Source organism: Fistularia commersonii, chromosome 2 (genome assembly GCF_037954325.1).
Source record: "Fistularia commersonii isolate RoL2024-O1a breed Wild chromosome 2, RoL_Fcom_v1.0, whole genome shotgun sequence".
Taxonomy (NCBI): domain Eukaryota; kingdom Metazoa; phylum Chordata; class Actinopteri; order Syngnathiformes; family Fistulariidae; genus Fistularia; species Fistularia commersonii.
The window spans coordinates 9299588-9316274 of NC_141285.1; the positions used below are offsets into that span (position 1 = coordinate 9299588).

General features: G+C 40.4%; 1 protein-coding gene across 1 annotated transcript in view; it reads right to left on the reverse strand.

Moving 5' to 3' along the window:
• Window positions 1–363: 363 nt before the first annotated feature.
• Window positions 364–16687, reverse strand: part of ptk7b (protein tyrosine kinase 7b) — a 75101-nt gene continuing 58777 nt past the window's right edge. The window contains exons 6-20 of the mRNA XM_086166249.1: window positions 15864–15994; window positions 11966–12232; window positions 9813–9949; window positions 9537–9672; window positions 8912–9031; window positions 7454–7603; window positions 6960–7107; window positions 6172–6299; window positions 5154–5357; window positions 4361–4522; window positions 3951–4183; window positions 3791–3871; window positions 2804–2955; window positions 2511–2689; window positions 364–2265 (exon numbers count right to left, since the gene is read on the reverse strand). Of these exons, the coding sequence (XP_086022375.1) occupies window positions 2105–2265; window positions 2511–2689; window positions 2804–2955; window positions 3791–3871; window positions 3951–4183; window positions 4361–4522; window positions 5154–5357; window positions 6172–6299; window positions 6960–7107; window positions 7454–7603; window positions 8912–9031; window positions 9537–9672; window positions 9813–9949; window positions 11966–12232; window positions 15864–15994 (2389 nt within the window). The 3' untranslated portion in view covers window positions 364–2104. The remainder of the gene's footprint in view (window positions 2266–2510; window positions 2690–2803; window positions 2956–3790; window positions 3872–3950; window positions 4184–4360; window positions 4523–5153; window positions 5358–6171; window positions 6300–6959; window positions 7108–7453; window positions 7604–8911; window positions 9032–9536; window positions 9673–9812; window positions 9950–11965; window positions 12233–15863; window positions 15995–16687) is intronic.

The window sequence follows — 16687 nt, forward strand, 5'->3', positions numbered from 1 at the left end:
TTTAGAACACACCTGAGGGACTATTTCATCACCCTTATTTGCCAGTATGTGATGAGGCAACCACAAGGGGCAAAAACACTTTGTAATGTAAGTTTTTGAATGAACACAGTTTATAAAATCATACACTAAGGGATATAGCACCCTACAAAAATACAGGTTCATTCAGCAGTTGACCATATCACACTTTTTGACTACTGAGGAATTCAGTAAAGAAAATGAGAATAAAAAAATAAGCAATAGGAGTCTCAGTAATGGAAAAAACATGACAGCAGCAATGATGATTCGATTGAATGTTTACTGTGATTTCCTGCGCGATTTCTTTGCTGAAGATGCAATATTATCCATTAAAGACCAGACATTGGGTAAAAACACTGTGAACCTTTATTAACAGCAATATGTATACATTTGAATATATCCATGATTAACTGCAAACACTTGCTGAAGCATGTTTTAAAGAAGGAAAAAAAGTCTAGGTATGAGTGCCTAGCATTAATAGAAACAAAACATTACACTAAAAATGTATAAAAAACAAGTTCAAAAACAAAGGCCATTGCATTTGATTGGACAAGAAGAGAAAAACCGTTTATATAATCCTTCATTAACCAGGCACTTAAATTAGTATTGGTGATCCGCAGTCACTCATTTGATTCCTTTGTGATTTCAGCTTTTTGGCCTGGCTGAGCGCACAATGAGATGCATCATGAGGATGAACACAACATCAAGGAAGTACCTTTCTGTTCTAAACAGTTTGAAATAAAAACCACCACAACAACAACAAACTTTAAGAAAAAAAAAAATCACAGGACCTCCATCATAAATAAACAGGCACCTGCATGTCCTTCTACACAAAATGATAGGGATTAAAAGGGATTTTGTTTTAAGTGATGTTAGTGCATGGCTTCTAAATTATGTACACATTGCCTTGTGTGATGGTCCACTTTGCAGCATTGCACACAAAAGAATAAACTGGAGAGAACCTGTTATTAGATCTCCGAAGAAATTAGGGTGCAGGTTAAAACACAGTGAAATGTTGATCCCTGCACTATACACAACCTAGCAACTGCAGTATCGAAGAAGGTGACGATAAACACCTGTAGTTTTATACAGAATTAAAAAGTCATAAAAACATACAACCCTCAGACCGGTAGTTATCAATTCAGTACTATATGTTTGTTGCTTTTTTTGTTGTTGCTCCGTATCAAACATGTATTATTCCTCACAGGAGTAACACAATGAAGTAACCTGAATGCAAACCTGCATACAACATCCTCTTTGACAGATACTGTAGCATAGCAAGAGATACTGAGCAAACACACACACACACACACACACACACACACACACACACACACACACACACACACACACACACACACACACACACACACACACACACACACACACACACACACACACACACACACACACACACACACACGGAGGACCATGTTGGTTATATTGTGCAGCTGTTGCTAGGTGTACCATCTACAGTTACACTGGGTCACTCAGAATGTAGGTGAATAGAAGCGGAGTCCTAGTGGACCAATAGATGCTGTGTCATTCAGCACACTCCTGAGTAATTGATAAAATATTGAAGGAGCTTCGAAGTTCTACTGAAGTCATAATATTGTCCACATTCCCTCCGGTTTTGTTTCCAATTTTTTTGAATGAGAAATCGTTGAGGAGATTACTGAGTAGATATTACGTGGGAAAGCACTTTCTCTAATATACCTACAACATAGGTGGAGGTGAATGCGGGTGGAAGTGTACAGGCACTGAGGTTGTGAGGCTTTGGCTGCAGGCAGGTGGGCAGGCAGGCAGGTAGGAAGGGTCATAGGACTTTCAGGGAGGGTCATCCATGTTACAAATAAGGCAAAGCCCTGGCACTGCTTGTGAAAAGCCATTCACAAAAACATGAGTGCGAATCCACTGATTATAAAAGAAGTCTCGTCCACACATCCAACTACTGAAATGCATATATTTTTTTAAAAGTGTTTTCTCCTCCAAAATCTTCCCTGAAATGTGAGACTAATAATCCAGCATTACTGTCTTTATTTTTTGGGGCAAGGAGTTGTTAAAAAGTTCCTCTTTAATGAGTGTTGTCTCAGACTTTGCTGTCAGATGGCAACTCTCCCAGAGTCTGGACGATGTCACTGAAGGAGGGGCGCTCTTTTAGGCTGGGGGCCCAACAGCTGACCATCAGCTTGTAGATTTTAGAGGGACATCCCTCTGGAGCAGGTAGCTTCAGCTTTCCTGCCTGTAGACCTAGAGAGAAGCGCCAGAGAATACGGTTAAACCTTGAGACATATTTATTTCAAATCCTCTAATTGCCCCCTGGGGACAAATAAAGTTTCTCCAATTCTGATTTGGCAATACCAACTAAAACGCTTCGGGCACTGTATGAAGCAAAGCAAAATCTCAAAATCTCTTGATGATGGTGTTATTAAAGTCAAATACAGCTTGTTATAAAGTCCATTACTGAAAATGCCCTATCACAGTCCAACACTGACCTTCTAGCACTTCGCTGTCACTCAGTTTGGTAAAGGGCATTTCCCCAAGACTGAACACTTCCCACATCAACACTCCAAATGCCCAAACATCAGACTTGGTAGAAAAGTCATCCTCAAAGATAGACTCAGATGGAAGCCAGCGCAGGGGGATCCATGCCTGCCTGTAGTGATAGTACTCACTGCGCACAAGGGAGAACGTTGATACAGCTTGTTAGGCAGATCTTCAGGCATGGATATCTCACACTTTGTTTAGTTAAACTCTATAATCATTTGATGAAACAGACAAAAGAAACCTGTTGTAAACGTCCTTGCTGAGGCTGAGCAAGGCCACTTTGACCCGCCTCTGACTATTGATCAGGCAGTTTCGAGCGGCAAGGTCTTTGTGTACAAAACGGTGGTTGGACAAATGCTCCATCCCATGAGCCACCTGGGTACAAATGGAAACCTGTCGAGAAAAGGAAATATTTGATACTTAAAATGACAGTTAAAAGTGTCATCATCATTTCCAGATTGTTTATCCTACATGGCTGTAGGGTCCGCTGTTGTTGTTGCAAATCTTGGAAAATCTTTCAACTGAGCTTGAATTTAGGTCAAGGTGCTGATGGCTGTAAACCAGTAACTCTTACCCAAGTTCTCAGTAAAATGAGGGGGGAAAAAAGGTAATTTGTTGTTGCCTTTATATACCTTTATACACCTTTATATAACCACCATTAGAATACGTTACATACAAATTGGAAAGTTTCTCAGATTTATTTTACTGCAGTGTTTATATTTTGTGGTGGTTTACATGTAATATATATTTTGTAAATTTCTAGTTGCCTTTTATCTCACCTCAGAAGATGACTTTCTATTTTTAAGGTAGTCTTACTGATTTTTCAGGGTCATCCATTTTTGTAATTTGAGCTTTTGTAATTTTTGTAACAAAATTATATGATTTCTTGATGAGTATCTGGTGACTAATTCCCAGTTTTTTCCTCAAAAGTGTGAGTTGTGATTTGAAAAATACAACCATCACAAAACTATGTTTTGAAATATATATATATATATATATATATATATATGAGTGTGTACACACACACACGCACACGCACACGCACACACACACAAATAAAATGTTATCAATCAAATTGTAAGAATCATTAACAGCTTATATTTGGCCAAGAAAGAAAACTATTTTGTGGATGTTGATTAACTGTGAAACACACTGATTGATTTTAGAAAAAACAAACATCAAATATTACAATTACATGTGCATATGAAATAAATAATTCCACACTTACTTTGGTCTTGGTGCTGATAGGCTGGGTTTTTACCTTGTCATCTTTGTTTTTAGAAATCCGCAGGAATTGCTTCAAGTCTCCCTAGTATGGCAAGAATCAGAAAGAATGTTAAATCAGGCAATTTAATATGCCTTGAGGATGTGCTTTGTGTCGAATTTACCAGATCGCAGTACTCCAGGATCATATAGTGGGGCTCCACCTCTCGGCACAGACCCAGCAGACGAACAACATTGGGATGATTGAGTTTGGCAAACATTTCGGCTTCACGTCGGAAGGGGAGCTGCAGCTGTTCATCCCTGGTCTGCAGGGTCTTCACCAACACCACCGTCTCATCCTCCCTGTCATCGATGCCCTTTGCTTTGGACAGCAGCACCTCACCAAACTCCCCTTTACCTGAGCAGACAGTTGCATGCCGGTAGGCACAAGTCAGGGCTGACATCATTCTTTATTGAATAAGGTGAAGGGTTTCACTTTCTACCTAACCTGCACATTCATTCACATTTTCTTTATGAACAAGATGTTTATGAAAATAAATTTACTGATTGTTGAATTAGCTGACTAAAACTGTACCTAAAGTAGTTATAGTTTGTAGGTTTGCACGGGGAAAATGCAGCTTGTCATTGTTGCTGTGGCTGTGGCGTTTTTCAGTTGTTGCTGTGGTTCCCATGTTGGTGAGTGCAACTTCTTCTTGGATCTCAGTGGTGGTGTGGCCATTCTGTTGAACAGCTCCACCTGTCAAAAACCACATATATACAAATAGGTCGAAGGTCATACAATTATTTTGTAGTGCTTTGTAACTTTGGCAAAGGGCAGAATAATTTGTAAATTATTTTTATCTCAAGCAATGATGTATTTAAAATTCACATTACAATTTGGGGAATTGTGCAGATTTATTTACTTTGTGAATTTCCCATAAGGAACATGAGCTGTGTAACACAAAGATGCTTAGTTTCCACAATGGACGCTAGATGGCAGCAAACACGCAACCATCCATTTCAAGAGAGCCCCAGCACATTAGGCTGATCCACTATGAAACAATAATCCAGATCTGGCATCCCTGTGTTAATAAAAGTGGGGGATACTACAAAGCCTTATGTCTCTGCCCAAGGTGTGCATCCCATTGTTATAAGCGAAAAATTTTGAAAATATTGAGTGAACATTTAACCAAGTTTTACTTAAGTTTTCTTCAGCTTCAAAAAAAAAAGTTATGTGTGCTAATAGCAATTGAAAGCAACATGTGAAGTCTTCCTGCATAATGGATGGTGAATGAATGAATTAATGAATGAATGAATGAATGAATGAATAAATAAATAAACAAACAAACCTTTTTTGAAACAATTTGTCCTCTATCAAACATACGTACCGTTGAGACACTCCATCTCTGGCTCTTCTCCATCTTGGCCCTTATGCAGTCTCTTGGCGTTACGTCTCTTTTTGCAGTAGAACATGAGTCCGAGCACAATGATGATGTAAGCTACTGCTGCTCCCACTGACAGGCCAATGGTCTGAATCATTTTGTAAGGAGCTCGGTCTTCGTCTTCATCGTGCAATGGTTGAAATGGTTTTTCTGTCACAGGCACAGTACAACTTCATTTTAAAAAAAAACATATAATACAGCCTATCAGTTTCCTGATCAGTTTTACTCTCTAGCATGGGTGATATCCCCCCCTACAATAAACTGAAAATATGAGGTGTAAATGGAAACCGTGTTAAAATCCTTTGATTCTAATTAAGTTTCAGATGCAGCTGTAAAATGTGTTACACAACCATAAGGCTTCACAGAAGATCCACTGCATTTTGTGTACACACACACACACACACACACACACACACACACACACACACACACACACACACACACACACACACACACACACACACACGTCTGTTAGAATTCATGATGTACTTGAAAAATCCAAAATCCAAATCAGTAATGCGGTAGATAACTAAATTATCCTTGTCTTTGGAGATCGAACAGTTGCATTGTGCAAACTCATGATGATTTTTAATCCAATATTCCCTTCTGTTTTTAAAGTTATCTGGAATTCTGTCCTAGTAATTTGTGGGAAATCATATGGCACAGGACTGAAGTATGAGTGTGACTTCAGTTTTCAGCATCAGAAGGTGCAACGTGAAACAGCAACAGAGTGTGAGGCATTATTAGATCCAAATGACTGCCAAATCCTATCACCTCTGTGACAGGCATGGCGTCTGAGACATAGTTGTGGTTATTAACCTGTCGAAATGGCTGACTGGCTCAATGTGAAGGTTTAATTAATGGTTTCATCCTGTGTGTGTGATCACAGGCGATGCCAAGTGTGTTTGTGTGTAACTTTGTTACTGATGAAAGACAGCCTGCTTTGTGAGGGAGTTAAACTTACCAACAACATATAGCTGAGCCACACGGTCTTTGATGCTACAACTGTTTCCAGCTACACATGTGTATCTGCCCGTGTCATCTGTAGTAACGTCTGAAATCACCAAGGAGCCGTTTGACATCTTCTGGAACCTGAGTGATCATGATGAAAGTCCTTATGTCAAGAATTGACAGCAAACAACAGATGATTTCAAGGCAGTCAACACACAATATCATGTCATAAAAATTGAAATTTTTACTTTATTAATCCCTTATGGGGAAATTCCTTCCCTGAATTTAACCCGTCATGGATCAACCACGAGCAGTTGGCTGCTGTCCATCAGCACCAGGGGAACAGCTAGGGGATTCAGTGTCTTGTTCAACAAAACTGGGAATCCTCCTGCGCCACTTAGCACTACTATGGGTTAAAGATATTTCCTCTATTATGTGAACATTAATTATGGCCAGCTGAATGTAAAAATAATGTGTGGTCTTTCAAAATATCCCTAAGATAATCTGTTCAAAATGTCTAGAAATATATTCTTACATACGTCTGAATAGATTGAGCTGTGCGACACAAAAGATAACTTTGCTGGTGGAATATATGAATAAATAGGGCTGGCACCAATATATCAATATCTATCAAATGCTCTCTTGACCTGACTGAGAATTTGTGATATCATTGTCCTTGAACACCAAGTTTAACTTCCTTTTGTCAGGTTATACTTTTTATATCCATCAGTTCTTTCCCTTGTTGGATGGTAAATCAGAAGTGGAAGCAGAGAGTTGTCCTGCAATCAAAGATGTGATTACCTTTTGTTCTTATTGATGTCAAGTGCTCTATCTTTCACCATCCAGTGGATATGAGGCTCGGGGTTTCCAGTGGCCTGACAGTGCAGGATGGCTGTGTGACCCTGATAAACTGTCGTATTCTCTGGTTCCACCTTAAAGCGAATGTATACTAATTCCACACACAAACATTCAATCATACAGAAACAGACAGACAGACAGATACGCTCATTAATACTGGCCTTCCAAAACAGCTGCACTTGAACAAATTCCTTTATACACAGAGACAATCAGGCGATTGTGGTCACATTATTGCAATTACCGTCTACAACCCAAATGCATTTCAATACTCAGCTGTAAAAAGACCATAAAGGACACAATAAATGCTATTGTCACATAATGAGAAAGATAAATGACTTCTTCCCACACTGAAATTACTTATGGAAAATGTCATTTCAATATGGGATCGTTGACTAATACTGGACCTGTGGCAGCAACGTAATGACAGAGAAGTTTACCAGCCACAGTGAGAGTAACCAAGGCTCTTATCTCCCCCTGGAGGCTGTTAGAAGCAATGCAGGTGTAGTTGCCAGCGTCACTGCGGGTGACTTTGGTGAAGTGGAGCTGGCCATTCTTCTGCTCTACATGGGGCGGCAGGTCTCCTCCATCTGTAGACGACAAAAAGATTGATGGTCCAGATAGTGGCATTTTTTGGATGATTATTATTATTATTATTGTTATTATATGATGTATTTTATTAGTGGGAGTGGAGTCTGACAAACAAAGAATTTAAGTAGGGAAATCATCTTGACCATGTTCTGCTGCTTGTCATAATAATTAATTATTGATCTTTCTTACAATTGTTGCAAATTGAATGCATGGTTCTAAACAGCCATGTGGAAATATCATCCGTCCATCAGTAGAGTGCAGTGTGTGAGCACTGTTACTTTTTGGACAAGATATTTCCAAACCAAATATCGACCAGTCAAGCTTATTTGGATTTCAGCTGAGGTGATTGGAGACAAGAGGGAAGGCCAAAGAAAGAGAGAAAAGAAAAGAAATTCTTTATTCAAATATTTTGTTTCCCACTATGTTGTAAGACAAGAAGGAAAGAGATCAAAGGCCCTTGTTCTATACAAAAAAAGAAATCCAGATTTCCAGCTGAAGCAAATCTGAGGCCTCTGCAGGGTTTGTTGAATTGAGACGCTAATGTACAAAGTTAGAGCGTGTTTAGTATGACCGTGTCCTTGGTCTCTTCTACTGAGAAATTAAATTCCCTCAGCAGCAATGTCGGAGGGCTAGTCTCTGCAAGGCATTTAAAGTGTATTGACATAACTTGGCCTCCATGCTCTGAGTAAACTTGAAATTACATATTTTCTTTTGCTAATATAAGTGTTTGAGTGCTTTGGACAATAACACGGTTGTTATCAAGCTAGTCCAACTGTGTTTGGAATGTTTCATGAGAATGTGGCATGTAAGACTGATCTTTAACTCACCCTTGCCACCCCTGTTATCTACTATGACTAATAATTAGGCCAATAAGACTTGTCATATTTCACATATCTGTGTGTCAGATGAACTCTGAAAATGCAGTAGTAAACTTTCAGTGAGAATTATATGAGGTTCACTAACATGTTTGTTTAACAGACTACAACGGCTGATTCACTCTTGGTACACTCCATTGATATTTGATAAAAAGAAATAAACTGAAGTAACGAAGTACAATATCTCAGTTAGACTACATTGAACATATCACGGACTCCTATGTTCGCTTCAAGTCTGTGTAGGGAAAAAGGATATTGTCTCGTCTTTTTCAGTGTTGAATAGTTGCAAAGTAATAGTTTTGGAATTGATATGGAAATGAGGATCATGAGGCTCAGAGTATGAATCATTAAAAAGGACATAGGAGTCATCAATATTGCAATGACAACTCCTATGTCTGAGAACCTAAAAGCAAACCCTTCCAGTCTGCATACCTGCGTTGGTCCAGTGGATGGTTGGTGTCTCTCGGCCTTTAGCTGAGCACTGAATGGTGATGTCATTATCCAGTTCCAGGCACTGTGCAGGCTGAGGGGTTGGAGTGAACTTAAGCTTCTCTGAAACATGTGAAATAGGCACACATACATTAATCATTTGCTGGAGCCTGTGAATCTCATATGCAGAAAAGAGGCCAAGGTGATGCAAGTCATGGTCAGATGCATCAAAAGAAATAGTGCTCCATAATGCACTACTTGAGGAGCATGAGGCTGACACCATACACAGAGATGGGTCAGACATAATGAAGGCATATCAGACCTTCTATCACAGTAACGCAACAGTGTGTTTACCACTGAGATTATGTGGTAAAATGGAGACTAGAAGAAAGCAGTTATACGTGAGTCACATTTTATACCTCTGTGGGTGTTCTGCAGACTGAGCCAAAGCAGCTCATCCTATTTTAGGACTAAATATCAGACCAACTGGCATGTCCACAATGACTATTTTTCTCCTCAGTGCTGTATTACTTATTTTACCCTGAGTGTGACTTCACTGTCTGTCAGTCGGGGGAATAACGTTAAATGTATGTGAAAATCTACCATAATTAATAAACTGTCTACTTACCGAGCACAATAACTCTAGCCTGACCAGACAGTCGGCCAGCTACTGTCTTGGTTTCGCAGCCATATATTTGTCCATCATATACCTCCACGTTATTGATCCTCAAGCTGCCGTTTGGGAACAGTTTAAAACGAGAGTCCTGGAAAACAACAAAATATTTTTTTTTGAAGAATGAAATGGTCAAACTTGACAAATAACAAAAAAAAAAGGCAAAAACAGATTTTGCCCAGATCTAAGCAAATGAATGGATTGATAGATATTCTTTTGAAAGTAGGTGACCTCAGGTGTGATCATGATGCTGTTGCGGAGCCACGTGACCTCTGGTTCAGGGGTGGCCTGAGCATTACAGTGGAGGTAACCTGGTTTTCCCTCCTCTAAATAGCTGTCTTGGGGTCTTATCACCCACACTGGTGCGGCTGAGAAAAAAACAAAACACACAGAGAATTTAAAACACTCATTTGCAATTAAGAGACCATTTATTTGCAATAGAAGAATTTTGATAAGATTTACATAATTTTTTGGGATCATCATTACTGGCTGTCTTTATTTGCTGATTATTTTTTTTAAGATCACAGGAACCCATAAAAGTTGGTTTCAAAACAATCTTAAATCAGTTTGTATGTTTTGAAATGTTTTAATTTAATGTGAATGCTAATACCGTACATTTTTCAGTTACAGCATGTTCAAAATATAAGTATACTGATTTGCTGCTGGTTTAACTCTGTGCCAGTTAGTAATCAAAATAAACGTATTTTATCACCAATTGTAAAGAAGACGACGAAAAAGAAACATACCAAATCAACCTCCAGCTCCTCAATTACATGAACTGGGAATAGTAACCACAAAGTTTAAATGAGTCTGGTAAAATGAGTTCATCTTTAAAAAACATTTGCAACCTATTGTGTCAACGATAACAGTGCATTATCAGCCAATTTAGGAATAATCTTGGAATTAAAGTAAATGCTAAACCACATGTCACGACTGTAATTCAGTTTGTAAACCATAAAACTTCGGAGTGCTGTATTGCCCACTTAGCTGGGGCCCAAAGGATGAAAAAGTCCAAGAACATTGTTAATAGTGGCATCAAGAAGCATTCAAATGACTTGGCAAGTTTGTACAGGATGTTTCTCAGCACAGCATCTACAGGCTGAAACTACTCTAACTATAACTTCAAGCCTGATGGTTTCAGTCACAGACAATATGAAAGTCTGACATCACAAATATATCATTTGAAATTGCGAGTTTTAGTATATAGGGATGGAGCACCAGCTCAAGCATCTTTATAACAGTATAAAAGGTCAAAACAGACATATTTCTAAACACATAATGGTATTACCGTATTTTCCGCACTACAAGGCGCACATAAAAGCCTTTAATCGTCTCAAAAACTGACAGTGCCCCTTACAGTGTGCCTTATAATCCAATATTGGTTGCTTATGGCTACCACAGTCAGGGGGCTACAGCCCCTGACTAAGGTAGCCATAAGTAACCAAGTAGCAGCGATAGCAGCGAGGTAGCGGCGATAAAAACGGTAAAGGGGAATTCCAGTCCCACACCATTTGTGTGTATAAAGACCCCAAAATGGCACCTTTCAAGAGTCACGCTTACAACTCAGAGTTCAAACTCAAGCAAATCAGTCACGTAGTGGAACATGGAAATAGAGCAGCAGCGAGAGAATTAGACATTAATGAATCAAGAGTGCGGAAGTGGAGGAAGCAACAAGATGACCTGCACCAAGACCAAACAGAGTTTCGGAGGAAACAAAGCGAGGGGGCCACAGTTGGAGAACAAACTTAAATAGTGGATTGTTGAACAGAGAGCAGCAAGTAGAAGCGTCTCTACAGTCACTATTTGAATGAAGGAAACAGCGCTAGCTAGTGACATGAACATCAATGAATTTAGAGGCAGTCCTTCTTGGTGCTTTCATTTGATGAAAAGCTTTGAACTGTGACAAATTGAGTAGGAAAAACATTGTTTTCAACTAAGGCGGCGCAAATAGAGCTACCGGTGCATAAAGTACATTATTATCAATGCACTAACTTGATTTTTGGAGGGAATGGAGTTGTCAGAACATTAGTTTGTACTCCATTAATGAAGTGTGACTGACTGACTTATCTGATTGTTTTGTTGACATTCTCTTTACCGCAGCTTCATCTAGTGGATGCATAACACAACCCCAGCCACGATAGAAGTTTCTGTTCTATGTGCCTTGTAATGTGGTGCACCCAAAATATGAAAACAGTTTTAAAACAGGCCATTCATTGAAGGTGTGCCTTATAATCCAATGCGCCTCAGTGCGGAAAATACGCTACTTAACCATTTTCCAAATATAAGGTGTTGATATGAAACTTGTTTGATGACAAAGCTGGCCAACATTCTGATCCTTTATTTGAAGTGAATGCCAGAAGGGTAATAAATCTTCTCTGACTCACTGGCCACAGTGAAGGTGACCTCCTGTGTCCGACGGCCTGCCTTGTTCTGGGCTACACAGGTGTAGGTGCCTGAGTCTCCCGCCTCAGTTGGACTGAAGACCAGATCCAAGCCAGCCTGGTATACCCGTCCCTCTGTGGGCACCCGCTGACCTCCTCTCTCCCACCAAACCTCAGGCTGGGGTCTCCCCCTAGGGGGACGACAAGCTACCCGCTGAAGAGTGTCTGCTGTAAAAACCTTGGACATCTTGGATACCATGTCATCGATTTCTGTGGGTTGAGGGCAAAGAGAGCAAGTGTTAAGGAGGAATTTGAATGCAAAAATTGATTGCCATTTGCAAAAGGTTCCAGGTAATTATCAGCCCCTGCCCACAGCTAATTCCAATTCACAGTTCAGTTGCAAGATTTCCTGTCGTGTTAAAAAAAACTTTTCTGGCTTGTAGAGCAGGCCATAGCAATTAGAGAACAAAGCGCACAGTAGGAGAACTGAGTGTATAGAGTGCTCTTAGTATGGGAATTAATATGGGCCTATGTGAGGTGGGTCATATCAAAGCTGGCAGACTCTGTTCAGTAAGTGGAGTGTGATCTGTTGTACAAAGACTCACAAGACCTCCCACTACTGTGAGGTATAAATTGGTGTGCTTAAAATGGAAGTCATTAATACTTTATTGGCCAACAACATTCTGAAAGCTGGTCACTAGCTATGACCTTCTATGAGTCAAAGATCCAAATCAATTAATGAGAACAGAAGAAAACGAACATTTTCAGTAGATGAAAGAGAAGTGGAGCTGGGAAAGTAGAAAAGGGTGGGAGGGTTGCAATGATTTCGGGGCGGAGCTATGATGGAGAGACTGTTTAAACTTGTCCCTAAATACTGAACTCTACTGTAACACAATCCCCTTTAATGCCTGGAGGGATTACCATCAGATTAAGTGAATTAAGGTATTTAAATGGAGTTGTGGTTCACTGGGTTAAAACTGCAGATGCAGTTGTCTTTCGCTAATCCAAAAACCTTGTTTGAGAGGAAAAAGTGTTTGGGACACTAAAACTCATAGAAATTCCAGCCTTAAGCTTACTTAAAATATTTGACCTGCATGTACTTGCGTTTCCAAATGCTGCCTGATTAGTAAGATGAGAAGATACTATAGCCTGTACCTGGCTTGAGCTCTATCAGCTGTTTATAGAGTTGTTTCATTCAAGTCACTGGACAAGAGCAAGTGCTTATATGTACAATATCAAACCTGGCATGATGGCGATGCTTATATCACAATAACACACGTATCAGGACTTGTTTTATCAGCAACGGTGAGATTACATTCCTCTTGCAGTGATATGAACATGCCATTGAAAGTAGCAGAATACAGCTAGTGTGGGGAAAAACACTATATAATCCACATATTAATGAACTACAGCTATGGATGGATGAAAAAGAGAAATGGCTGTGGTTTTTTCTTGCCCGGACGCAGGTAGCCAGGTCCCCTCCCTGGAGCCAGATCTGTGGACGGGACTCAATGGTGGCCTGGGTCTGCACCCAGGCCACCATTGAGCCATTGGGGGAAATTGGCGGTCCGATCCATAGCTGCAGAGACTGGCTCTAGGAACGTGGAACGTTACCTCTCTGGGCTGAGCTAGGGGTGCGAGGCACTAGATTGTTGTAGACTGTCAGAGCTGAAATGCCTCTGCGGCATTCCATGTAATGTGGGAGCAGTGCCTCTGGATTTGCAAACTGAGGTGGTGATCCTAACTTTAAAAAGGGGATCACAGGGTGTGCTACAACTACAGGGGATCTCACTCCTCAGCCTCTCTGGAAAAGTCTACTCAGTGGTGCCGGAGAGGAGGGTCAACCACGTCATTGAACCTCAGACCCAGGAGGAGCAGTGTGTTTTTCGTCCTGGTCATGGGACAATGGACCAGCTCTATACCCTCAGCAGGGTCCTTGAGGGCAGATGGAAGTTTGCCTAACCAGTCTGCATGTGTGATGTGGACCTGTTGAAGGGATTCAACAATGTCCCGCGGGGAATCCTTTTGGGGGGGGTTCACCGGGAATAAGGGGTAACAAACCCTGTAATACGGGCTGTTCGGTCCTTGTATGATCTGGGTCAGAGCTTGGTCTGCATTGCCAGTTGCAAGTTGGATTCGGTTCCAGTGAGGGTTGGACTCTGCCAGGGTTACACTTTGTCACAGATTCTGTTAATAAATTTTGTAGACAGACATTCTGTTAGCGGCCGAATGTGAAGCAGCCAGGATGAGGATCCGTATCTCTTAATCCAAGACCATGGTTTTCAGCCGGAAACAGAAGTGCCCACGCAAAGTTGGGGAAGAAGTCCTGCTTCAAGAGGAGATTTTAAAATATCTCTGGGTTTTGTTCACGAGTGAGGGAAAGATGGAGCAAAACATCAACAGGCAGATTTGTGCGGCATCTGCAGTGAAGTGGACTCTGCGCTGGTCTGTCTTGGTGAAGAGGGAGCTGAGCCAAAAGGTAAATCTTTCAATTCAGTGGTTGATCTAAGTTCCTACATTTACCTATGGTCACGAATTACGGATCTTGACCGAAAGAACAAGGTTGCCGATCCAAGTGGACGAAATGAGTTTTCTCCACTGAGTGTCTGACCTTTCTCTGAGAGATAGGGTGAGGAGTTTGGTCATTCGGATGGGGCGGGGGAGAATGAAGTCCGGGACTCTCCGCTTCAGCTGCTGCCCCCGTGACATGATGGATGGATGCACGGGTGGATGGAGGGATACAGCTATGGATCTTAGTCTGGCTAAAACTTTCATATTTTTTTAGCTTGCTTTGGTAATTGTAATTAACTTGACAAAACTGTGGCAAAGTGCTATGAATGAACTGAAAATCCTCTTAGGATTCGCAGGAAACTAAAGGTCTTTAAAATTGTCCAATGATAAGCAAGAAGGTTATGCAGTACTTAACAGAAATGATCTGAAATCATAGAAGAAATTACGTCAAGTATTATTAATTGTGTCCTCTTTACCCTTGAGAAGATACTAAACTTATACATATATATCTGAAAAACGATTTGGTCCAAACAAAAAATATTTACCTTGCTATCAAGGCAAAGGTGCAATTCAGTGCATGACATTGGATGACAAGGGAACAGAGAGCTTTAATAGTGTCTCATACTTTCACTGCTTCTTTGACAGTTTGATAAAACACTATAGTAAGTATTAACATCCTGTTGTTTGACTGCCAAATGCCATAAAGCTTTGTACAGAGAACTTAAGAGGGTAAATAAGCAGTTGCATTGTTAGAGTAAATAATATGCAAGAGAAACAGGAAGAAGCTCCCCCATGTGTTGAGGACAGTGGAAACAGCTGGGCCGGATGTCAGTGAGGGAATATGAACGTCTTCAAAGAGGTCTGGCACTTAGCAGACTTATTATCAGGAGAAATAAAACAGGGCAGTGGACTAATACTCCACTGGACTAATAATAATAACACAAACATTCCTCTCACTTTCAGATTACAGTACCACAGATGTTTGAGTTTAATCAGGCCAGAAAAATCTATTGATTTATTTGTGCACAGGACAGTGGTTAGCGCTTCCACCTCACAGCACAAAGGACTTTGGTTCAACTTCCACAGGGGGGGTATGTGGTGTTTTCACATTCTCCCTGTGTCTGCATGGGTTTCCTTCGGGTTCTCTGATTTCCTCCAGTCCAAGAACATGCAGGTGGTTATTTCAAAAACCTTTATTTGGCCCCTGGACGCAATTACGAGATAATTGGAATTAATTGGAAAATTGCCCAGATATGTGAATGACTGGCAACCAGTCCAGGGTGAACCCCACCTCTCACCCAATGACAACTGGGATAGGTTTTAGCATCCACTGACCCTAAGTGAGGTGCAGGAAAAAGCGGTAGATGATGGACGGATGATTTGTTTGTACCTGCTATGAGCAGGGAGGCCTCTTGCGTTACTTGTGACCCCCTGAGCCCACGGCCGACACACTTGTAAGCCCCTGTGTTCCTCGGCTTGACCTGGGTGATCAGTAGTGTGCCGTTGGAAAGTAAGAACACACTGTGGAGGAAAAAAAAAAAGTGGCATTAATCAAATCCAGTCACAAAAAGATCTATCTGATGTCCTCCACTCTCATTGTGTCCTGCAATGATGATAAAAGCTATTCTGATTCTCTTGAGTGAAATTACAATGAATTTGCAGACTGCTGAGAACCATAACTCACTTGCCCCAATTCAGCATGTCAATGAAAAACAATTTCACATGTATAACATGTAAGGATATATGTTCTTAAAAAGCTCAAATGATTGAAAATTGTGATCTGATCAAATATAATAATTACTTTTTTCAGGAAAAATATATATTTCTGGCTCGATTGACATTTGAGCATAATTTTCATGTAGTTCTAGATGAAAATGCAACAAATCATGACAACTCTGCACGATCCATCAATTTAACATAAGAAGAATGTCACAAGACAGTTTAATCAACTTGAAGGTACACAACATGTTCATCTTTTAGGGGAACAGTGTCAGTTTCAGGCAGTAAAATGTCATTTTGTGGATGTTATTAGTACTTTATGAAGACTTTGGATCCAACCCTAGTTAATTGAAATATATAAATGACCTCCACAGACACAAATATAGATATAGAGCATATTCACCTAGCACTTTTTTGCTGTCTGAAGACTGGAATGCTGCTCAGGACAGTGCGTCAGAATTGTGTGAGAATTCAGGGAGGCATTTTGATTACCTT